Genomic DNA, 26,947 nt, shown 5'->3' on the forward strand with positions numbered 1-26,947 from the left:
AAGTATATTTTTGTAATTATTGGTGACTTTCAAGATAAATTAGTTCATGTTCTTGAATTCAAAATATCAGACTAGTGTTCATTTTATCAAGATCCTAAAGCGTCTTAAGAATGAGAAAACTTTAGTGGTTGATAGAATAACGAGTGAAAGAGAAACTGAATTTACCAATAAACTTCTTACAACTTATTTGGATGATAATGGAATCAAAATGAGCTCTCAGCTGCAAGATGACCTCAGCAAAATCGTGTTGTAGAAAGAAGGAACATAACCCTAGAAGAAGCCGCTCGATCCATGTTAGTTGAATCTGGTATTTTTCAACACGTTTGGACAAAAGCTGTAAGTTGGGTTATAGTTTGGTTTTTCCTTGTAAGTTTTTCTTTATATTTTAGTCTTGTAAGTATTCAATTTTTGTTTTTGGCCTTCTAAATTTGGTTATGTTTTGGTTTTTATTCTTTTTTTTCCATTACGTGCTGACGTAGCGTCTAGTATTTCTTGATGTTATGTCAGTATTCCGTGAAAAAATGACTAAAAATTAAAACATAACATAACTTACATAACTAAAACTCAAAATTGAATACTTGTATAACTAAATACAAAATAGACAAACTTCCATATTTCCACATATATGATATATATGGTCGATTAGCAAATATTACCAAGAAGTAAAATTTAGAACTCAAAATACACATGAAGTATTTCTAATAATGGTATTATAGCCCCCAATAAGCATCCGAGTTCGTGGGGTAGGTGAGCATTTAACCAATGGTTATGAGTTCGATTATTTCTAACAATATTTTTTCGTACGAGCTTGTCACACAATGCTTGATCAATGTGGTTTGTCTAACTAATGTGGTTTGCCGGCTATTGCTTTAGTTCGGAGATTTGTCTAGGGCGCACCAATTGCAGCAGCGAAGAGTTCCCACGATATTAAAAAAAATGGCATTGCAATTCACATTTTAGATGAATGCACGAAACATGATATTTATCACAAAGCAAAACAAAAGTAGAAGAGCAAATAATGTTCCGACAGAGTATCTAACATATTTCATCAAGAAAACTGAATTTGTTTGTAATCAACAATAACATTGGGGATATGAGCAATCTCGGGCCATCGAGAACGGTCGGCCTTGCCGCTCTGGTTGAATGTCTCCTCAAACCTCAGCTTCTTGCAATTACAAAATGATAACCATTCGAGAGACGACATGTTGGAAAACCATTTGGGCAAAGTTTCCATTCCAAAGTCATACAATTGTAAAGAATCCAGAGCTGTGAGATGCTGCAGCTGATCTGGGAGAGACCCCCAATTAGGACTTCCATATAATGATAAACTACGAAGTTGACGTACGCCTTTGAGAGTTTCATTCAACCAAGTTTCTTCTGAAACAGGACCAATTCGTAATTCTTTCAGATTGTTAAGGCAATTTACTCCCATGGGTAAACTCCTCAGATTTGGACATTCAGAAATATCCAAATACTCAAGCGACGTGCATGACTCTAGCATGTCGCTCGGCACCTCCGTCAGCTTCTCGCATCCCGAAATATCCAATAGTCGAAGAGAAGTGAGGCCATTCAGATTTTGAATTGAGGCAAGATTAGAGCACCTATATATTTCTAAACTGCAAAGAGACTTGGGGATACCCGAGAGTACGAGTTGTGTCAGGTTCTCACAGTTGTATATCTGAAATTCCTGGAGACTTTGGTTGTTGTAGAGAAGCATGTCAGGAAGAGAGGTGAGATTTGAATTGCCTTCGATGATCAGTTTCGTGAGGGAGCTTAATTTACTGCATATCTTTGCTAATGGAACTTCGTTGTCTACATGAGAAATGAACAATTTTTTAAGAGATGGAAAATCATGACTCGGAGCTGTCATCATATTGCGGCAGTCAATAATCTGCAGATATTCAAGCCTGGGGAAGGCTGTTGACCCCGTATTCGGTGCTTCAACCCACTCTCTAAGATTTTCCATTCCCGATAATGTTAATTGTTCAAGTGCTGGAAATGGCTCGCCGTATTTGCACCATGCATCTTTGCAGTACTGGTGAGGAATGTAAAATGACGGACCTATTGATCTCACGTTTTCAACTTTTTGCACCTCCAAGATCTTGAGAAGTGGTAGATGGCCAAGTGTTGGGATTTCTTGGCATTTTTTACAATCTATCAGGACAACTTTGATGAGCTTGTGGAGAGCAATGCCCTGTTCAACTATCATCTTCATGGTCCATGATGGAAAGTGATCTCCCCCGAAATTTCTAATGGTTAAATAATTTAAATTTGGATGAGGTTGGAGGCCTTCCAGAACTTCAGAATCATTGTTGTTGCCTTCCCTTGACGGTTTACTCCACACAAACTCCAATCTTTCTATATATTTCTTCTCAGATAAACATGCTCTCAAGGCCTCTTCTTTACCTCTCACTTTGTCAAGATTGCGTATCTCAAGTTTTCCCTGTAGATTCTTTAAGCATCCCAGTTCATCAATTCGACGTCCTTCCTCGTCACACACAATAAACGAGATTAATGTTCTAAGAGAAGTCAGCTTCCCAATTTCAAATGGCATCCGGTCGAATGTAATAATGGACTCCAAAACAAGGTGTCTCAACCCAATTAAAAACTTCAGCTGATCTGGAAGCTCACTCCGTAAAAAGCAACCAGTGAGCCTTATAGTTTGCAAATTGAAAAGTTTACAAACAGAATCCGGTAAAGTTTTTATTTTAGTGAAAGACAAATCCAGAAATCTTAAATGTATCAATTTGTCTATTGAACTTGTCAATTCATCAATATCTGCCCGTTCTAGATCAAGAACGCGCAAGAATTTGCAATCTTGGAAAATATTATTAATGAGCTCACCCCTGCCTCCTCTCACTAACAAAGTTCGCAAATAAATCGCTTGCTCCTCCCTGATCTTTGGTTTTTCATCAACAACCGCGAGATATCTTACTTGAGGATTATTGTCATTAACACTAAAAGGGTCTGCCTTCGCGACCAAACACGATAGGTCGTGAACAAGATCGTGCATCTTGCTGTACTTGATCCTGCCGTACTCATCATTTACTGCCTCATGTAGGAAAGAGTTTTGCAACAAAATGTTGTAAACATTGTTACCTAGACTTTCCATATGTTCATCAGTTCCGAAAAGAAATCCTTCCGCCATCCAAAGTTGAATCAATCGTTCTCTCCATAGTTCTTCCCCCTTGCGAAAGATGGAACAATACGCAAAACATTTTTTAAGCAATGAAGATGGTAATCGATCAAAGCTGATATTTAATACTCGCAACACAAAATTATCATTTGGATTGGACATTGCTGACCCACTTTCGTTTAGAAACGATGTCCAACCATCCATTCCCCTCCCTCGTAAACTTCCCCCGACAACATTGGCTGCTAATGGCAGTCCTTGACATCTACGAGCAACCTCCATACCAATAGTATCAAAATCTTTAGGCACTTGTTGGCTAGGAAAAGCTCTTGCCTTAATTATTGACCAGCACTCATCATCCAATAAACCTTGTAAAGAATGAACAGTCTGTGTTGTCACAATTGACGCCACATTTCGATTTCGTGTGGTAACGAATATGAAATTTCCTTTGTTTGGGCTGATTCCCAGTATACAACTCATGAAGTTGTCCCATTCTTGTGTGTTTTCATTCAGATAATCATCAAGTACTAGCAAATATCTTGCATCTTTCAGCTTAGATCGAAGCTGTCTCAAGACAGCTTCGTCCCACAGTGATACCTGAACAGATCCGTTGGACAAGGATCCCAAGATTTTCACAAATAAACTTTTGTTGTCAATATTTTTTGACAGACTGACCCAAATCCTTTTATTAAAATGCTTCTCTATACTTGGATGATTGAAAATATTCCGAGCTAGAGTCGTCTTTCCCAGCCCTCCCATCCCGACAATGGGAACCACTGAGACCACTACTTCATCGCTGGACTTGATCACGCCATCAATTATTGTGGATGCAACATCATCTCTTCCAATAAAAATAGGATCAACTGCAATGGAATTTGTTTCCATCACAAGAGGAACAGAATCAGCGGCGGCGGCAACTCTCTTCTGAAGACCATAGCTGCTGGCTTCTTCGTTAATATTTTTCAGTTTCATATTCACAACATTTATTTTACTGCCCATTGTGCTACGAGAAGCCAAAGGATTGAAGAATGATGACAAGGAGGACCATACCTTTCGCTTCATTGAACTCTGGATCTCAATCTTACGACGAATGAGCTCGTAATTGAACTCGTCCAGCATGTTGTCCACTTCATAGGCGACATCCTCCAGATTCTGCAGCCACTGCTTCACGGCTTGATCGTCTTCAATATGCCGCTTTGATGCATCATGCAAGAATGCCTGGATCATTTTCAATGACTTTTCCAGCGTTTTCAGTTCATTCTTGAAACCCAAAACTAGACCGATCTCTTCTGCAGCAACAGCAAGCAGTTTCTCCACCAAAACTTGAACGGTAGCATCGACCAATTTTTCAGCCATCCATAAACTTGGTTTAGCCATTGATGAGTTTGATTAGTTCTGTTTTCTTTACTTCTAAAGGTTTGACATTAGATTTGTACTGCTTTCCCAGCCTGTCAGTATGAAAGTTGTTGAATGATATATCTTCAAATTGCATAGTACGCATAAATATTAATTTAAGAAGGTAGCTTTTTTTAAATTAAAAAAAAAGGACAATTTAACAAGGTGGCTAGGTATATTTAAAAACGTATGATACAGTTCAATACATACTATCTATAATACTTGGTAGGCATGCTTTGAGAAAAATCCCAAAGCATAATTAAACTTAGTACATTGAAAATTATGTATATTAATAACTTGTTTTTTTAAAAAAAAAAAACTAAACGGGGCTCCAATTTCTTAACTGTCACGACCCGAGACCAAGACGTATTGACAACCTCATTGTTAACAATCACACAATCATAAACAACAAACCTTATAGCACAAATCTTACCAAAACCAATTTATATCATAAATCATGTCAATGTCTTTACAATGCCATTAAAACTTAAACGAAATGTGGATGTTAAGCGAATAATAAAAACAGAATTCAGATAGGGTTGATCTAGAACTGGTCCTTCATCATCATCCCCAAAATATGGCTTACTTGTCTTCATCTAATTGATTTTTATTCTTATCTGAGAAGGGAGAGTACAAGGTGAGTGTTTGGAGAACACCCAGCATGTGGAGATCAATCATGCACAAAAATACCAAGAATACATACGTTTACTGAATCATAATTTTTATTATAAGCATGTTGAATCTAATACAAACAAAAATAAAAACATAGCACTTAAAATCATATCATTTTTCATGGTTTACTGATCAGTCCTTTATATGTTACTCCTCTAAGAAGCGAGGCAAATTAACGGTTATTATAACTCACTGAATCATGGCTTTAACAAAACATATTAAACATCAGAATTCCTTTGTTATTTCTAACTCGAATCATTACTGTGTATTTCAAACATGCTTTCGAATATCACATCTAATATCGAACAACAAACGGATTCAAAGATAGCATATCAAATAGAAATGAATATATAATGTCGATCGGATTTTCAAATACTTATTTATATATATACATACATACATATATATATATACATACATACATATATATATATAAAAAATATCATTTTTGAAAAAACAGTAGTAATCTTACTTACTTGATATTGATATTTCAAAAAACGTGAGAATAATTGTCGAGATATGCGAACCAACGACCGCCGAATGACTTTGAAAGTAGACCGAATCTTGCTGTTTTTGTTATATATTGGACATCTTTCTGCTTGTCAGTGTTTTGTTCGAGAATTTGGTGTTATCCGCCTTCGAATTGGGTAGAAAAAGCTTGATAGCAATGCAAGAATGCTCGAAAATTGGTGTTGTAGGTTCCAAAAATCTTTTGGCAGAGTTTCAGATCGGAATGTTGCTGTCAAGTGCTTAAAAAGACTGCTTCAGTAGTTTCGAAACTTGGCCAGAAAGCTTTTTTCAAAATGTTGTTGGATTCTTGAAAATTCGATAGCACTTGTGCTTGAAAGTTTAAGCTCTTGTGCTACAAAATGGCAGAGTATTTGGTATTGTTTTGGATGTGATTTCACTCAGTCTTTAGCTACTATTTATAGACCAAAACATTCAGTAGAATGGGAATCTGTTACAATTCCATTCATGGCTGATAATAGCTAATAAAAGAGCTATACCACTCCATCTTAAATCAGCCGAATGTGCTCCTTTCAATTTGAAATTTTCTGCATTTTTGTGTCTCATTTTCAAAATCAATAGCTGTTGAAAGACTTGGTCAAATAGCCATTTATTAGGCTGTTATAACTTAGCTAAATGCCCTTCAAATTTGTGAAAGGTGGCAATGTTTGAATGATTTTATTGGTTGCTTATATTTTTTAATTCCAAGTGTTGTAGATGCAGAATTCTTGGTTCTCATATTCCTCCCTCCTTATAGGAAGTTTCGTCGTCGAAACTTGGGTTGACTTGATTCTTGAAGAGGTAAGGATATTGTTTTCACATCTTCTTCCCTAGCTCCCAAGTTGCTTCCTTTTCGGTATGATTAGGACATTGTACCTTGATGTATAGAATGATTTATCACCTAATTACTTGGTCTTTGGTTTCCACTATTCGGATAGGAAATTTCTCGTATTATAGTTCCTTATTCAAGTTACCTTTGATTAGAAGGGGTCCAACTTCAAGATTGTGATCCGACTCATGAATGTACATCCTAAGCCTTTTTACCAACTTAGAATTCCACTGGTCTTCTTTTCAAGTCTACAAAGCTCTTATGTCGACCTTGGGCTACCTTGAGTCTTTCTTTGACAATAACTACCTTGTTTATGGTGGCTTGGATATACGTGAGACCGGTAATGCACTTTTTCTCCTACTTCATAATAGCATAGGGGTGATTAACATTTTCCCCCATACAGAGCCTCGTACAGAGCTACACCAATGCTGCGACAGTTGTTGCTGTAAGAAAACTCAATAACGGTAGATGTTCACTCCAGTTGCCACTGAAATCCATAGAAGAAGCTTGTAGCATGTCTTCTAGAGTTTAGATTGTTCTCTTGGTTTGGTCATCAGTCTATGGGTCGCAGGTTGTACTAAGAGTGACATTAGTCCACATAGCTTGTTGAAAGCTTTTCCAAAAACGAGACATGGATCTCGGATCTCTATCTGATAAAATGCTTACTGGAACTCCATAAAATCTCACAATATTATCCATGTACAATGTAGCCAATTTTTCCATATTATAATTCATACGGACGGGCAAGAAATGTTGAGATTTTGTGAGTCAATCTAAGATTACCCATATATGATCAAGATTTTTACTTAACTTGATTGTTTCTCAAAGGCACGATTGGGATGAAACTAAAGCTAAGATTAATTTACTCATATTTTTTTCGACTTAAGATGTCAACTAATTTGTTTGTTTTGTATGGATGGTATCTTATTGTTAAATCATAATCCTTCAAGAGTTCAACCCACCATAAGATAATGTCTCCAAATATTCAAAGCGAATACACTACAGTCAATTCAATATCATGAGTCATATAGTTTAGCTCATATAGCTTTAGTTGCCTCGAAGCATAGGCAATCACTCTCTCGTCTTGCATGAGTTCGCATTCTAAACCCCTTTTTGAAGCATCCGTGTAGATAGTGAAATTTTTTCCTTCAATAGGCAGCATCAATAATGGTGTAGAGGAAAGTTTCTTCTTCAGAATTTCAAAGCTTTGCTCACATTATTCACTCCACAAAAATTTAGAGCTATTTTGTGTGAGCTTGGTGAGAGGTATGACTATAAAAAGATAATCCTTAAAAAAAATTCGGTAATAGCCAGCTGATGCCAAGAAGCTTGGAATTTATGTCAAAGTCTTTGGTCTTTTCTATGATTGCTTCTACTCTCTTAAGATCCATAGATACTCTTGCAGCTGATATTATATGTCTCAAGAATGTGATGTTTTTTTTATCCAGACTTTACATTTCTTGAAGTTGTTCCTTCTCTTTGAGCGTCTAGAGAGTGAGACGAATGTGTTTTATGTGGTATTCTTCACTTAGGGAGTATACAAGAATATCATCCATAAATACTACCACAAATTTGTCAAATAATGGTTCAATACTCTATTCATGATATTTGTCACACTCGGTGTATGAGGCATATAGACATCCGGCATTGTTTGATAACAATAAGTGTAAGGTCCAAAATTAAGACGACGCAATCCAACTGCATGCAAATCTAGGAAATATGATAAATGACTAATTAATTGATTTTAATTGTCTAATTGATTGTGTGACATGCATGATTATATGTTAATTAGGATTTTATTGCCATTAAACATAAAATTATATTTTTTAGGATTATTCAAGTTGCGATCGAGGAACGGAGAACGAGGGCTGAAGAATGTAAAATGTTTTTATTAATTAATTGATTTTAAATTATTTAAAATATGGATGATGCTTTTTTAGTATTTTTGAAAATAAGGGGTTTTGAGATGATTTTATACGCCGGGGCATAAATTTTATCGGTGTTGGTTTCAACAAAAATACGAACGTATTAGCAACCCGGCTAATAAATTCACAAACTTTCTTGAACAAAATTATTTTTAAAACCTTAATTAAGCACTAATGGGCCTAATTACATTCTTAATGGGTCTAAGCTTAATTAATGATTAATTAAATATAAAATAATCAAAACCCACCCCTTAACCCTCATTGTGTACGCCAAAAGCAATCTAAATTCTCTCCACAACCCTCCCCTCAAATACACGGCACACACAAAAGAAAAAATCAAGGGAAAAGCTTTGATAGTTCAAGCGAAAATTCAAGCCAAGGTCGTCGTTGCCGTTTTTCGCAATCGTCAACGGTTTTTCGTGTGTTAAATACGCAAAGGCACGTCATATTCTACTTTTACTCATCACCACTCCATAATATGTTTTTTTGCATGAAAGTATGGAAAACAAGGGTCACTTTGATTTATTTTCGGTTTTATGGCATAGGTCAATCTTTTGGCTTGTATTATCCATCCAAAATCATGTTTTGTATGTGTTAAAGGGCTGCCATGATTTAGGTTATGATCATACATTGTTTTACACGAGTTTAGAAGCCTTGGAACTCAACCAAAACAGCACACACCATCATAAACGTAAGCTGGAAGCAAGTTGCTGTCTTGGAGAGTATAGGTTTTGGTTTTGGGTCCTGAGGGCTCAGCTTTGTCTTGGCTTGGGTCAGGGCTTAGCCAGGGTCTGGGAAGGGTCGAGAGTAAAGTCCTAGCCATGCTAGTACTCGAGTCATGGGTTGGGAAAGGAGTCCTAGCTTGCTAGGACTCCCACCCGAGAAAACAGATTTCATCAGCGCAGGGTTGCACAGGTTGCAGGAGGTTAAGGGGCTTGACCAGGGGGCTCGTGATGGGCTAGGGTGACTCTTTGGGATCCTAGGTAAGTGTGCAATAGGCTGGTTCAGGGGTGGCTCGGTCGGATAGAGTCCTAGGAGTGCAAACAAGAGTCCATGTGCATGTGGGTTTTCTCGGCCATGACAAGCTGCTGAGATGTGGCTTCGGTTTTGAAGCTTTGGCTTGGTCTGGGCGTGGACCAGGGTGGCTAGGGTCAGTTTGGGTCGAGGGTTAACCAGCTGGAGGTGTCCTAGTTGGCTAGGGGTCTTGGTGAAGGGTAGGAGTCACACATGCAGGTTTTGGGTCGACTTCCAGGAGGTTTTTGAGTGGGCCAGGTTTGGTTTTTCGGGATGTGCTTGGTCATTAGGGTTCCTAGGTGGGTTGGCTCGGGTTTGGCTTCAGGGGTTCGGGCATGGCTTGAGTAAATTAGGAGATGGCTCGGTGTGTTCGATAAAGGGTCATAAAGAAAAATAATAAAGCTAAAATTGAATCCATGGGTCCACGGGTGTGGCTCATGACTTGGAAGGGTAGAATAAATAATAAAAATGTGATTTTTAAAACTTGTGATCAAAATAACGAGTTTTGGATTTATTCGTGATTTAATCGCCTCACGAAACGTTAATTAACGAATTAATTGAAAAGCCTAGTTTTAAGCTTTATAAACTTATGAAAAATTAGGTTTAAGCTTAAATAATTATTTTAAGTCTAATTTTTTAATTTGAGAATTTTATATTAAGATTTGGTTTAATTTGGGATTAAAACGCATTAATACGTCTCATTTAAAGATTAATTTAAAAGTCCTCGATTTAAGCCAAATAAAAGTATGAGAAAATTCATGTAAGCTTAAATAATTATTTGGGACATGTTAAAGTCAGTGGAATTAAGAGAATGTCAAAAACGTGAAACTTTACGTCCAGGGGTAAAACAGTCATTTTACACCTAGAAATTAGTAAACGTCATGGCAGTGTCCTGAATACTGTTTTATATGCTAATATGATTATTTGGAATGTTTATGAATTTTTATATGTTAACATGTTATTTTAAATGTTCATGGATATGTATATGTTAAAATGTTATTTTTAAAATGTTTATGGATTTTATGGTTTAATTATGGACATTTAAAAGATATTTTGCATGCTTGGTTTAAAAGAAAAACGTTATATGCATGTTTACATTTTATTAAAGTGATGAGAATATGAAACGTTGAAGGAAGAGAAGTAATTGTGACTAATACGATGATATGTTGGAGATATCGTGAGGGTTATGGTCCTAGTGGGAGCTCGACGATCGTGTTTCCTTGCATACGGATATGAATATGTATATGTATACGATGATATGTTAATACATAAGGCCAAACCCCAGTTTACCGGTGAGAGTGTTGCTGGTGTCCCCGCCGCCCAATACTGTGGTTACATGTAGATGGATCAATCGCCCAACACGTAGACGTAGATGAACACGAAAGTCACAATTAACGATCTGAATTCAACGAAAGGAAAAAAGAATACGTATATGTTGATGATGATACGAAGATGTTGAGGATGATATGAATATGAATATGTGGATATGAATATGGATACGAATATGAATATGTTTATGTATCATTGTGAAAATGTTTATGTTTAAAGTTGATGTATCATGAAAACGTTTAGGAAAATGTTTATGTTTGAAGTTTTATGCGTGACATGAAACGTTATTTTTACGTATAAGTATTTTTCATTGTTGCTAGTGGTTTTATATGCATTATTCGTTATCAAGAATATGTTGTGTTGAGTCTTTAGACTCACTAGGTGTATTTGATGCAGGTGATATTGATAATTAAGATATTGGAGGTCTTGATGTGTGACTTTGCTGGACTGTCGGTGCACATAACCTAAGGATCAACACTTCTATTTTCCGCACTTAAGTTTATGAATTATGTTAAAGATTTTACGACTATTTATTTATGCTTTTGATAGATTTTTGAGAGGTTTAGTATGTGCTATACTTTTAAAATTTATTTCTTTTTAGGTTTGGGTAAAACGTTTGACGATTTTATGTTTTGAGATATTTCTTTGGATTTTCAAATACTAGTTGGTTGATTTATTTTAAAATGGTGCAAAAGTATTTTATGTATATGTATATGTAGTGGCCGAAAATTTGAGAGCTTTTTAAAAATAAAAAAAAAAATTTCCTAGTACTTTTTAAGAAAACGAACAAGCAGACTTTTCAATAAGCCTCATAGCAAAACAGATAGTAAAAACCAGTATTTTTTGTACATAAATATTGTCTTTACATTGACAATAGAAAATCATAATATTTCATCATATATTTAATCATATAGTTGCAGAAGTGAAATACAGTAGAATCTAATACTAAAGCTAAATGGTTCTTGATCTTCAGATTTTGGATTCCATCACCAGTTCCCGAAACGTCTCTTCTTCTTCATCGTTCACCAGTTATTTCGTCCTATCTTGGGAGAGAAGTAAGAGGGTGAGTGTTTTGAGAAACACTCAGCAAGTAGGGGTCGATCGATTACCACATTAATATAATTTATACATATAGACATAGTTTTAAAAGTTCAATACTTATCTTGGAGATATTCCAAGGCTTATCTTATCATATCATAGTATAAACATAATCAGAATCAGAAATAAGACTGAACATAAAAGCACATATCATAACAGAACAAATCAGAACATGACAGAGCAGAACAGAGCATTGAAACTCATCTCATTATCTATGATCGAATTGTCCCGTATATGTTATTTCTCTAAAAGATGAGGCCAGAGACACAGTTTTATATCCACTGTGTGGGGGCCAGAACAAAACTTATCAATTTTCTTTCCACTTCCAATTTGAATCATAACTGAGCTTTTTTGGATTCAAAACGGATTCAAAACTTGATAGACGGGACATAACAGAATTAGTACTGAACGTTTAGAGGCAAAAAAAGCAAAGAAATAGCAAACATATAGTACATCGATTGAATTATAAAACAACTCAAGTCTTTAAAACAATACAAAAGCCTACTTACAGTTGATTCAAAAGCGTGAGAAGAGAGTTGGTTGAAAATGGTCTTATGGGTGAGGCTTCTAGTGGCTCGAACGTGGTTTGATCGTAGATTGATTTTGTTGGAATGAATTTGGACAATACTTTTCTCTATTTTGACACACCACAAGCCACTAAAAGAATGCACAAAAGGATGAGAGTGAAAAGAATTTTGTGATTTCCAAACATCTGTAAATATGTCAATGTGAAGAAGTTGTCGCGACATATCTAATTGTCGGATTAAGATGAAATTTGGTTTGCAAGTATATATGGAAGGGGACTAAATTATTAATGGTGTGGATTTGTGTTAAGGTCATGTGAAGTAGTAAATCAGTCAATGTATAGAATTTGTTGCAGAAAGATGCGTGGTTGGCTTGTGAAAGATGTTTCAAGAATCTAATCGTTGGATTGGCCTGAAAATTTTACAGGATATTAAAAGTATCATTTCCTAAATTATGAACGGTGTGGATCTGATTTGAACCTCTGTATCAATATAAATAAATTTCGAACAGTATCCTTCAATTTGTTGCTAAAATAGACAAAAGTTAAGAGTCTTGAGACTGCCCAATGGGTATTTATAGGAAAAAAGTGGATATTGATGTTCTTTAATTCAACTGTTTTCTTGGAGCCCAAACAGCCATAATTATGGTCAAAGTTTATCCAATATCAAGTGTCACATTGGTTTACTAAAGAGCCAATTCTTACACCATAATTGTGTCCATCGTCTAACTTCTTCTTTAGCCGAGATATAAGTCATTTAGGACATCATGGATCTAGTTTTTTTTCTCCGGATTCTTAGGTTCTTAAGCTGGGGTTTGCATGCACGAGCTGCTACACTTTGGTTCCTGGAAGTTTGTGATGTCTCGATCTTCATCAAGCTGAATCTTGAACACTTTGAGCTAAAAGTTTGAACTCGTCACTTAACTTTTGTTTTGATAAACTTTGAACTAATGGTTTTGAGTTTATCTCTTACATGTTTTACTCTTTGAAATTCCGAGTTATCACATCTCACCTTGTTTGTTGAAAGTTTCGTCCTCGAAACTTGAGTTTGCTTGATTTTTAAAAGTATAAGGTTACTGGATCCGCATTTTCCTCTAAACCCCATGTTTCTTTTCTTTCAATATGGTTAGACCATTGTACTTTGACATATGGAATTATAAGTCGTCTCCAGACTTTATATTTTGTGTCTAGTATATTCAAATTTCTTTGATCCGAAGTAGCTCATCTTCAAAAATTTGGCTTGGGTCAGGTATGTAGTTCCTTAAATGCAAAATAAGTTGTGGCTTATTTACATATTTGGTGGCAAGGCTAGTTGGTGGTATGCTAGTGTTTCCACTTTATTTAGAACTTCGAAAGGGTCCTCCATATCTGGGTTTTAGTTTCCCCTCTTTGTTGAATAGGACAACTCCTCTCATGGGTGAGACTTTCACCTAAGCTTCTTCACCAATTTCAAATTCTCGTGGTCTTCATTTTTAAGCCAGCCCAGCTATCTTTGTCAATATTAGGGCGCCTTCAATCTCTCTTTGATGATGACTACTTTTTTCACTGTTTTGGACAAGCTCGTGTCTTGTGATAGCTTTTCCTCCAATCTCATCCTAATATAGGGGATATCTATACTTTCGTCCATACAGAGACTTGTACGGAGCCATTCCAATACTGCTCTGATAATTATTACTTTAAAGGAACTCAATCAGGGGTAGATGTTCACTCCAATTTCCTCTGAAGTCTAGTCATACGTCCTCATCATATCTTCAAGAACTTGTATTGTTATCTCAGTTTTTCCATCAGCTTGTGGTGATCATCCGAACTGAGAGTGACCTTAGTCCCTATGGCTTCTTGAAAACTTTTTCAAAACAGAGACATAAATCTTGGATCTCTATTGAACAAAATGCTTGCTGGAACACCGTGTAATCTCACAATATTATGCATGTACAATGAGGCTAAGTTTACTTTTTACATAACCATTCGAATTAACGCAACAGAAACCTTTTTAAGAAAATATTATTCCCAAGAATTTTGGTGTATGACAAAAACAAGTTGTAGGGCGAAAACAGCTGCGGTTCGTATATGAGATATGCATCAGTTCAACCGCTCGGCTCATCAGCAGGAATATCTTCCTAACCGGCTAAAGCTCAAAGAAGTCTCAACCGCTTACTTCAGACTGTTAGAAGATTAAGCTTGGACTTTAATGATTCTCAGAACCGGATCATTAAAGAGAACCATTTATTGCTCAAAGACATTCTCTGACCGGCTTAAGACATTCAAAGTATTACACCACCTTGAAGTCAACGAATACACTCATCAGTTCCAAGAATTATCTGCATTTATATCTTTATCCCAGAAAAGGTAGACCAAGTATAGACTTCAAGTTCTGATTAAAGAAGACAGTTACCATAAAAGGAAATCCTCAGGTAAAGCGCTTCAGAACTACGCTGAGTAAAAGGAACATTAAATGCTTTTACGAAAGATCATTTAATGCTCATAAAGTCGACATCAACACATCTGTTCAGTGGATCAGGTTAACGTTGCTGCATCCTTTCCGACCGTTATGAAGATCGCGTATATATTTACGGAGGAGTGTGCTAGCTCAGACACCCTCTTGATCGACAGCTAAAAATCTCGTTGCTAGCATACACAAAGATCTCAAAGAGCTATCACAAGCTTACATACTTCATCGCTATCTCAGCAGGCTTTAAACATCATTACATTCGATCTTCTAAGGATCAATTTCGTGCTACTGAAAACAAACTGATTGTTCATATCAGTAACCTTTTGGTTATTTGATTTAGTCTCAGTTTCTGGTGAACTAAGTGTTCTTAAAATCCAGAAGTGTAAAGTGATCACCAAGAATTCCAAAACAGGCAGTGTGATAAGTTCTGATTGGAGTGGGCTGTTGCAAAAAATTTGTAGAGCCAGAGTCTTTTAGTGGAAACCTTTCTAAGAAGGAAAAAGGGGTGACGTAGGAGTATTAATTCTCCGAACATCCATAAAAATCATTGTGTCACTTTACTTATCGCAAGCACTCTCTTTGTTTCTAATTGTTGAATAAGCATGTTAATATGTTCAAGTTTCTATTGGAAATTGTGAACCGTCTTCCGCACTAAATAGTGGTTCACATTTACAACCTTTTGAGAAGAATTGTCTCAACTGTCTAAAAACGGTCGAAACCAACATTTTACACAAGAAAATTTGAAAGAGTTCATTCACCCCCCTCCTCTAAACTCTTTCCCGATCCCAACAAGTGGTATCAGAGCGGGGTTTTCTCAAACATTGATATTCTTTTTGAACACTTATGGTTTCTTTCAATAAAATTCTGATGTTTTCTAAAGAAGATTATGATGATTGGAAAATTCGTATGCAGGCACATCTAGCAGCTCAAGATAATGATATGTGGTATATTATCATTGATGGGCCAATGAAAATCTTGAAAGTTAATACAGCTGCCGCTACAATCGAAGGTGCTCCTCAGATGGTAGAAAAGCACATATCTGAATGGACAGCTGAAGACAAAAAGAAGGCAAATCTGGACAACATTGCAAAAGACATCATCTACAAGACTCTAGACAAAAATATGTTTGCCAAAATCAAAACTTGCACTACTGCTAAGGAAATATGGGAAAAACTCACTCAATTATGTGAAGGCAACGATCAGACAAAATAAAACAAGTTAACTGTCGCCATCCAGAAGTTTGATAATGCGAAAATGAAGCCAGGAGAAACTCTGGCAGAATTTGATGAACGGTTCAGCGGTATTATCATCGAACTCATTTCATTAGGAAAAGATTATTCTAACGGTGAAATTGCCTTAAAGGTTATGCGAGCTCTTCCCAGAGAATGGGACCTAAAGACTATAGCAATACGAGAATCCAAAAATCTAAACAAGCTGGAACTTCATGACCTCTTCGCCGACCTTAAAGCGTATGAGTTCGAGCTTGGGATACGAACTGAAGAAGAACCATCCACCTCTCAAAAAACAAAGGCATTGGCAGCTGCCACAGTGACTCTTCCGGTCAAAGAGTCCACAAGTCATAAATCGGCCGAGCAATTAAGCAATGAAGCCATGTCTTTATTTGTTAAAGAATTCAGTAAATTCATGCGTAAGAATCAATCACAGATGAATAAGCCTCACTTCAACAAGGAACATACCGATGATGGTCAATCTTGTTTTAACTGTGGAAAGAAATGACACTTTATTGCAGAATGAAACAGGCCAAGAAAAGATAAAAAGAAATCAAGTGACAGAAGACGAGTTAAAGACAACAAAAGATTCATCAAAAAGAAGAGTCAGCGAGTCTTAGTTGCAGAAGAAGATAAAGGCAAATGGGGTGAATCAAAATCTAAAAAGTCCATCTCTGAAGAATCTTCAAGTGAAAGCGAAGATGAGAAAGTAGAATGTCTCATGGCCAAAGAAGATCAAGAATCTACCGATGAAATGGTATTTGAATTTAACTCTGATGAATTCACACGATAAGATCTTGTCACCATACTTCACGACATAGTAAATGAGTTTAAGAGGCTATCACAGCAGTTCAATGAAGCCAAAAACAGAAAAACAAAACTTGGAAAACAAGTTAACTCTCTCGAGTTGTTCGCAGCAAAAAGAGGTTGACAATTTGAGAGTAAAGTTAAGTCTGTTAACGGCTGAGAACGATGACTTGCGAAGATTGCTCCATGCTACGTTAAAAGAAAATAAACGGTTGATAAATACAATCAACACTTGGAACAAGTCCTCTGTTTCTCTTAACAGGATGCATGAAATGCAGAAACCGGTCGGAGACAGAACCGGACTTGGTTATGGCATTAATGAATGCAGCACCTCTGGAGCATCAACTCAACCGCTACTAGAGAAAGACAGTTTAAAACCAATTAAATTTGTCAGATCTAGTAGGGTATATGAACATGATAAGACTGAAGATCAAGGTACTCAGAATGTAAATCTTGAAAACAACAGAAGGCGATGTGGTTTAGGATACATCGAAATTGAGAATGCTAAAACCAACCGATCATGGCTCAGACGCAGGCCAAATATAACCGTTCACAACGGTTCAGTTTGGGTCAGCAGAAAGTCAGGGTCAACTAGAAATCATTCAAAAACTAGACCTAACCATTACCACAATAGCCCACCTTTTCAAAAGAGGTACCGATTGAGCGACAATGACAGACGGTTGAAACAAACTACACCACTTGATTTTGCTCACAACAGCACTTACTTTAGGACACATCATGAAAAATCCTTCATGGTAATTCAAGTGTGGATTCCTAAAGGACTAACAAACTTAGGACCCAAATAGAAAAGAGTACCAATCTCCTATTTAAAAAATGACAGGCATCAAAGAAAAAGGAGCTGGAAGAATCCATCTGGTTCCTGGATAGTGGTTGCTCTAGACACATGACTGGAAACAAAGATCTTCTATCAGAAATAGTCAACTACAGAGGTCCAACCATTACCTTTGGTGATAATTCTAAAGGTAGAGCTGTGGGTAAAGGTAAGATTATGCACGGCAAAGTTATCATTAAAGATGTGCTTCTTGTAGAAAACCTATGTTATAACTTGATAAGCATAAGCCACCTATGTGACAAGGGATACACCGTTGAGTTTCAAAAACTCTTATGCACCGTTAAAACCATAGCTGGTAATATCATGTTAACTGGTCATAAAGAGCAAAATACATATAAAGTCAAATGGAATGTTGATTATCTTAATTCACCTACTTGCTTTATTGCCTTGAATGGAAATAAAAATTGGCTTTGGCATAAACGACTCAACCATCTCAACTTTAAATCCATTGCTACTATTAGCAGACTTAAACATGTATCTGGTTTGTCTAACATTGACTTTGCCAAAGATAGATTTTGCAATGCCTGTCAATTAGGAAAACAAGTTCGCTCAACATTCAAAAGCAGAGGAAGAAACTCATCAGCAAGATGTCTAGAACTTCTTCATATGGATTTATTTGGACCAATACCCGTAACAAGCTTAGGGGGAAAGAAATACACTCTCGTAGTAATTGATGATTTCTCCAGATTTACATGGGTAACATTTCTAAATTCTAAAGATCAAACCGCTGATCAACTAATCAAGCTTCTCAAAAGACTTCAGAATGAGAAAAGCGAAGCCATTGACAGAATCAGGAGTGACAGAGGAACTGAATTTCTAAACCAATTCCTGTCATCCTATCTTGAAGATCATGGAATAAAGCATGAACTATCAGCGGCTAGATCACCTCAACAGAACGGAGTTGCTGAAAGAAGAAACCGCACATTGAAGGAAACAGCTAGAACTATGCTAGCCGAATCTAGTATCTCACAAAGGTTTTGGGCAGAAGCTATTAACACAGCCTGTTACACTCAAAATCGGTCCATGATCAACAAAAATCATGAAAAGATTCCATATGAAATTTGGACCGACAAGCAACCAGAAGTTGGATACTTTCACATTTTTGGTTGTAAGTGTTTCATTCATATAAATGGCAAAACACATCTCACTGCATTTGATATAAAAGATGACAATGGTATCTTTTTAGGATATTCAGTAGTGAGCAAAGCATAAAGAGTTTATAACCAAAGAACTCTCACTGTTGAAGAATCCATACATATTGTATTTGATGAATCTTCTATATGTCATGACAAAAATAGTAGCAATATACATGATTTAATAAATAATCTTGCTGCTACTAACCTTGAAACAAGCAGTGATGATGAGGTAAATCTGAGAAAAACAGGTGGAAACATTTCAAAAGAAAATCCAACCGTTCAAGAACAAACTCCACAGGTGAACGAACCGGAAAAAATCAACAAATGCAAAACATACAAATAGAAGAAGGAACATTGGAACAAGAAGAAGAAATCATTCAACCAATCGAGCTAAATCCATATGGACCATGCCTCCAGTGGAAAAAGGATCATCCACTCGAGCTGGTCATCGGTAATCCTACTGCTCCTCTTAGAACTAGAAATCAAATGATAAATGAATTTATGCATGCTGTGTTTGTCTCTCAGATAGAACCTAAGAAAATCGATGATGCACTACTTGACACAAACTGGATAGAGGCCATGCAAGAGGAACTTAATCAGTTTGAAAGGAGTAAGGTCTGGCATCTAGTTCCTTGATCTAATAATACTCATGTGATTGAAACTAGGTGGGTATTTAGGAACAAAGTGGATGAAAATGGCTTGATTATAAGAAACAAGGCTGGACTTGTAGCTCAAGGCTACAGACAAGAAGAAGGTATAGACTTTGATGAATCATTTGCCCCAGTAGCCAGGTTAAAAGCCATTAGAATATTTTTGGCATTTGCAGCATTTAAAGATTTCAAAGCATATCAAATGGATGTTAAATCTGCATTCTTGAATGGACTGTTAAATGAGGAAGTTCATGTAGAACAACCACCGGCTTTGTTAATCACACTTTCCCTGAGTATGTTTACAAACTTGACAAAGCTCTATATGGACTAAAACAGGCCCCAAGAGCATGGTATGACACTTTAACCACATTCTTGCTTGAGCATGGTTTCACAATCGGAACGGTTGATAAAACGCTGTTTAGATTCTCAAAAACTGATCATTCACTGTTTGTGCAAATATATGTGGATGATATTATTTTTGGATCAACTAACCCTAAACTATGTGAGAGATTCTCTAAGATGATGCAGGTGCAATTTGAGATGAGCATGATGGGCGAATTAAATTACTTTTTAGGACTGCAAGTCAAGCAGTCCGAAAATGGTATATTTATCAATCAAGCCAAATATACTCGATATATGCTAAAGAAATTCGGCATGGAAAATTGCTCTCAAGCCTCCACCCCATTGAGTTCATCAATTAAACTGGATAAAGACGAAGGGGGAATCACTGTGGACACAAAAATGTACAGAGGGTTAATTGGTTCTTTGCTATATTTGACTGCAAGTCGACCGGATATTTTGTTTGCGGTTTGTTTATGTGCACGGTTTCAAGCTAAACCTACGCAATCTCATTTTATTGCCTCTAAACGTATCCTTAAATATTTTAAAGGTACTGCTAATGTGGGTCTTTGGTATCCCAAAGATTCAAGTCTCAATCTTGTATGGTACTCAGACGCAGATTATGCCGGTTGCAAAGTTGATAGAAAAAGTACGAGCGGTTCATGTCAGTTCTTGGGCGAAATACTAATATCATGGCTTAGTAAGAAACAGATGTCAATTGCTACATCAACCGCTGAAGCAGAATACATTGCGGCTAGAAGATTCTGTGTACAGATGCTATGGATACAACAACATTTAAAAGATTATGGCATCCAAGCTACTGAGTCACCCATTTTTTGCTACAATATCAGCGCAATAGCCATCACATACAACCCTGTTATGCATTTTCGGACAAAACATATTGACATCAGACACCACTTAATCCGAGAACACGTCATGAAGAAGGAAATACGGCTTGAATATGTTCATACAGATCAACAAACGGCCGATATTTTCACAAAACCATTACCGGAGGCTAAGTTCTCTCATTTCCGAAATATGCTTGGATTAATTGATTTATCTTGATATGATTAGTTTTTGTATGTGTTCAGTTTGTAATGCAGGAAATGAAAAGAAAGATAAAGAGACAACCAGTAAATGCATAATAGAAATTTCATTAAAAAAGGCGGGAGTGTACAACCATTATTTCATCACCCACCTCCTCCCTCCAGGTATCCAACTAGGTGGTCAGCCCTCCGGTGGAGGTATGTAAAAAGTCCTCTGAGAAGGCAATCCTTCTTAGAGTCCTCTGCTCCTTTAGGAGCATGAGGAGGTAGACGTCATCATCAGCGTCTTCTTTGAGACGCTGCTCTCCAAAGCAATCTTGCGTGCAACAACCACCAACTCCATGAATTCCTTAGCCAAGTCTGGCTCACGAGAACTGGTTGCTTTTGCCATCTTGATTATCTGCCTTATGTTTCGAGTGATTGTAAAACTAACATATCTACCTGTATTTATAGATAGAGAACCATATGAAGGGTCTCTCTTTCATGATAACTACTACTAGAGTCTGAAGAAGCTCTCTGTCAAAGCTACCGCCGGTTCATCTCCCAAGAATAGCCTTAATCCACATGTTTAGGGGGAAAATTGGTTAAGTCATTAATTAAATTGACTTTTCAACCGTCTCCTCCTAATCACATTATTCATACGGTTCATTTTCCTTGGGCACGATACTTTCACGTCATTTCGGAAAAATTACTCAAACTTTTCGACTGCCTCTGACTGACGTGACGGTTTATACTTTTGAAATTTCAAATTAATGATTTTACCGCTGCCCAAATTTTTTCAAAACTTACAAAATTCTCTCCGCTAACAGTCCTCCACGTGGACTGACTGGTGATTATTTGAACCGCACATACATACTCTACATTTGCAACCTCGTTGATATTACCTTGCTATTACACTCGATCGCATTTTCACTTAACTTGCAGGTGCTAAATTCAAACCCTCTCGGTAAATCAAGGAAATGGCTGCCTCAATTGCTCAGAACACGGTCGTTGTTACCTTTGCGTCAATATTTGCCATGCCCAACAAATCTATGCAAGCCATGTTTCGCATGATAGAACATTCTGGGCTTCGCTCTTTTCTGGGCTGTCGCTACAGCTACTCCGACACACTATTGAAGGAATTCTTTGATTTCGCGTATATGAAAAGCGGAGAAATTGTTTGTGCCGTTCAAAACAAAAACCTCCTGTTCTCACAGAAGATGTTTGCTGAATTGTTCAGCTTACCCACGGAAGGAGTTACTGATTTCTCCACATTACCAGTCGGAAATATTGACATTTGGCGTAGTGCCTTCTTAGACACATACTCTCCAATTTCTCATCCAACATGTCAAAAACGCGACTTAAAGATTGAATTCAGACTGTTGGCAGATATCGTTGCAAAAGGACTACTTGCCAAAGCAGGTGCCTATGATAAAATCACCTTGGAGAAATTTCTTGGTATGACCACTATTTCATCCAAATTGCGGATAAATTGGTCTGACGTTCTATTCAAGATATTGGTAGCCATGATCAACAAAGAAAATCAATCGTAAGGTTTTGCGGTTCAAATCTGTCATATGCTGATTGATGCTGGGGTTCAACCGGTTGATATGGTAGAAGTTGGCAAAACTAAGCTTTTCAACTGGGTATCAATTGAAAAATTTATCAAAAAGAATCGGCTGACAGATGAGGAGATAGTCTCCATCAAAACCGAAACCGGGGAAGAATTCGTGAAACAGAAGAAATCATCCAAGACCGCTTAAACAGCCAAAGAAACCAGAAGGAAGCTGGTTCACAAATATAGTTCTGACGATGAGTCTAAAGATGACGTTCCAGTCTCTCAAGTTTTTAAGAAGAAAAGAACTGCACATTCAAAACGAGCAAAGATCAGACTGGTCAAACATCTTTCTGCACCGTTCGTTCCTGCCCCAATCCCTGCAATCACAGTCACAAAGTTGAAAGGGATTCAAATTACTGAACCAGAGATTGAGTCCTCTTACTCAGGAGTTCCTATCATTCTCTCCACAGATAAGGGCAAACAGGTAATGATTGAAAATCCGCCACAGAGCAATGCAGTTCATGCGGCCATAGCACTCACAAGCGAGCGTGTAAATGAGGCCGTCCAGAAGAAAATGAAGATGCTTGATAAATGGGTTCAATATCGGATTGCTGTAACTTTCGATTCTTTACTTCAAACCGGCAAAATAAAAGCAGCCGCTAAGCTTGAACAGTCCATTTTGGAATGTACAAAAATAGCTGATATTCAAATCGCTCTACGTTGACGAGACTTTCTGGAACTTTAAATGAAAGAAAGAACTCTCCGAATCATCATACAGTTGAAAAGGAAAAACTTTGATCCTTTTTGTCTATGATTCAGCTGTCATCTCTCAACTTGAGATGGGCGCATTGTCACTTGCTATGAAGGTCGCTCTAATGCGACAGGATCTCAATCTTCCAGCAGTAACAGAACAAGGAAAGTTCGACTCTCTAATGGAAATACATGAAGATCTGAGTTCTGAACAGTTTCAAGCCATCCCCACAAATAAGGATTCCTCATCTACTTCACCTGGTACAAGCACTAAACCTTCTTCACCAGTACTTACCGTAACAGCTCAACCGGCTGATGAAGAGAACAATATGCCTCCTTCTGGAAAAATCACGTCAGAAGACTTTCCAAGTGCTGAAAAACAATGTCATCAGATTATTTCCGACATTCGATCTGAGTCTCCAACAATCTCTGCCATTGATACGTCTGCACAACTGCCTCCACTTCATCTTTCAGCTGCTCAAACTGTTTCTGTTGAGGAGACAGAGAAGTTTCTATCCGATTTTTATAAAGCTGTCACCTTTCAAGAACAATCAGTCTCTCCAACAGGTTCTCCCACCAAGGATGATCCAACAGCTCTTTCAGAACAGCTGTTGACCTCTCCCAAGGAATTGCATACAACCCAGCTGACCAGTCCTTTGATGTATGCAAACTCTCCTCCACCAAGTTCTCCGCCAGCAAAACCAGAGGAACCAGATGTCACTGGATCTAAACCGTCTTCTTCTACTGAAAACATTGATCAAATTATTCAAAGCATTGCGGATGAACTCCTTGAGCCTGAACCATCAAAATATGCTGGTAAGCTATCCTCCTCTCAACTGGTCTCTTTCAAGAACAGGTTATTATCTGAAGACGACGTACCTGAAGAACTAGATGTTCTAGAAGAAAGTTGCCAACAGCAGATTCTGACCAGGCTCATCACCATGGATCAATCCATTTTGGCTCTCAATCGCAAACAATTTGATCTCAAGGAGGATTTTCGATCAGTCAAGACTGCTTTCCGCAACGATCTTTCCACCATGGAAACAAGTTTTTCTCTCATGCAAGCAAAACATAACTCTGCTCATCTTAACATCTGCCTTGGCCTATCGGAGCAAATGACTCGTCTTCAGACAAATCTGGAACAATGCCTCGATGCCCAAGGTGCTCAGCTTGCAGAAATCATGGAGTTCCTTATTCATGGTAATGTCAAAAAGGGGAAAAGAGAGCGACAAAAAGCAATTCAAGAAGCAGAAATATATGTTAAGAAGGAATTGCAAGAGTTGAAAGAAAAGGAAGACAAGACTAAAAGCAGTGGAACAAAGTAAAAGGTTCAAAGAAACACTTGTTGCCCATTTTCTTACAACAGTTGGTTACCTTGTTTATTGTAATTTCATTCACTTAATGAAATACAAAACTTTCGCTCTTATATATCTTCGTCAAAATTATTATGTTTCATAGCCCTACAGCTATGTTTTTTCATCACCAAAAAGGGAGAAATTGTAAAGAAAATATTATTCCCAAGAATTTTGGTGTATGACAAAAACAAGTTGTAGGGTGAAAACAGCTGCGGTTCGTATATAGGATATGCATCAGTTCAACCGCTCGGCTCATCAGCAGGAATATCTTCCTAACCGGCTAAACTCAAAGAAGTCTCAACCTCTTAATTCAGACTGTTAGCAGATTCATATTGGACTTTAATGATTCTCATAACCGGATCATTAAAGAGAACCATTTATTGCTCAAAGACATTCTCTGACCGGCTTAATACATCCAAAGTATTACACCGCCTTGAAGTCAACGAATACATTCATCAGTTCCAAGAATGATCTGCATTTATATCTTTATCCCAGAAAAGGTAGACCAAGTATAGACTTCAAGTTCTGATTAAAGAAGACAGTTACCATAAAAGGAAATCCTCAGGTAAAGCGCTTCAGAACTACGCTGAGTAAAAGGAACATTAAATGCTTTTACAAAAGATCATTTATTGCTCATAAAGTCGACAGCAACACATCTGTTCAGTGGATCAGGTTAACGTTGCTGCATCCTTTCCGACCGTTATGAAGATCGCGTATATATTAACGGAGGAGTGTGCTAGCTCAGACACCCTCTTGATCGACAGCTAAAAATCTCGTTGCTAGCATACACAAAGATCTCAAAGAGCTATCACAAGCTTACATACTTCATCGCTATCTTAGCAGGCTTTAAACATCATTACATTCGATCTTCTAAGGATCAATTTCGTGCTACTGAAAACAAACTGATTGTTCATATCAGTAACCTTTTGGTTATTTGATTTAGTCTCAGTTTCTGGTGAACTAAGTGGTCTTAAAATCCAGAAGTGTAAAGTGGTCACTAAGAGTTTCAAAACAGGCAGTGTGACAAGTCCCGATTGGAGTGGGCTATTGCAAAAATTTGTAAAGCCAAATTTTTTTAGTGGAAACCTTCCTAAGAAGGAAGAAGGGGTGACGTAGGAGTATTCATTCTCCGAATATGACGTAGGAGTATTCATTCTCCGAACATCCATAAAAACCATTGTGTCACTTTACTTATCGCAAGCACTCTCTTTGTTTCTAATTGTTGAATAAGCATGTTAACGTGTTCAAGTTTCTATTGGAAATTTTGAACCGTCTTCTGCACTAAATAGTGGTTCACATTTCCAACTGTTTGAGAAGAATTGTCTCAACCGCCTAAAAACGGTTGAAACCAACATTTTACACGAGAAAATTTGAAAGAGTTTGTTGGAACTTTTCAAGTTCGCAATCTTGATTTTGATGTTAACAAAACTTGTTATTGTGTTTCGAACATATTTACTCAAGTCTGAAGATTATTAAAACAAGAAGCAAACCGAAACTGAATTCTGCACAAATTGAATTTCTGGCAAGTTTCGGTATTTTGATGATATCTCTCAACTGGATGATCCAAATGACAATCCGCAAACTGTACTGATTAGAAAACTCAATTTGGAACAAATCATATTTGACGTCAGTTGGGAAAAATCGGATGTTATCATGGTCTAACTGATCGCTGAATTACCGAACTGATCACACGAAAACAGCAATCAGTTGGATATGAGCAGTTGCGGTATTTTGGTCATTTCTCTCAGCTCGGTTATCGGAATTAAGCGGTTCAATATGAGTTGGAAAGATAAGACAATGATCTACAAATCATCATCAGAAGTCAAAGTCTGAATTGAAGCTTAAGATGATGATAAATGACGATAAATTTACTGGTTCTGCACAAACTGAAATCAGTTAGACTGATTTCAGCACACCAGCTGAAACTGAACCAGCTGAAGACCAATTGAACCAGACCAACTGAACTGAACCAGCTGCTGACCAGTTGAACTGAACCAGCTGCTGACCAACTGAAACTGAACCAGATCAGCTGAAACTGAACCGAACCAGTTGAACTGAACCAGTTGAACTGAACCGAACCAGCAGCTGACCAATTGAACTGAACTGAACCACCTGCTGACCAGTTGAACTGAATGACCAGTTGAGTTGACCAGAGTTGACCAGTCGGAAACTTTGTGGGTGACACCATATTTGCCCAACAGTTTATCAAAAATTTTGTTGCAAAAATGGGTGCCACCATCACTTATGATTGCACGTGGTGCACCAAATCGATTAAAAATATGTTTCTTCAAAAATTTTAACACCACTTGTGCATCATTAGTTGCACAAGCCTCTGCCTCCACCCATTTAGATACATACTCCACTGCCACCA

At 37.3% G+C, this 26,947-nt stretch overlaps 1 protein-coding gene across 1 annotated transcript; it reads right to left on the reverse strand.

Moving 5' to 3' along the window:
* Positions 1–948: 948 nt before the first annotated feature.
* Positions 949–4,529, reverse strand: LOC142551257 (putative disease resistance protein RGA3). Its single transcript, XM_075660391.1, has one exon. The coding sequence runs from the start codon at positions 4,508–4,510 to the stop codon at positions 1,049–1,051; it is 3,462 nt and encodes a 1,153-aa protein (XP_075516506.1). The 5' UTR covers positions 4,511–4,529; the 3' UTR covers positions 949–1,048.
* Positions 4,530–26,947: the final 22,418 nt, after the last annotated feature.

The sequence above is a fragment of the Primulina tabacum genome, chromosome 7 (genome assembly GCF_025594145.1).
Source record: "Primulina tabacum isolate GXHZ01 chromosome 7, ASM2559414v2, whole genome shotgun sequence".
In the NCBI taxonomy this organism is placed as follows: Eukaryota; Viridiplantae; Streptophyta; class Magnoliopsida; order Lamiales; family Gesneriaceae; genus Primulina; species Primulina tabacum.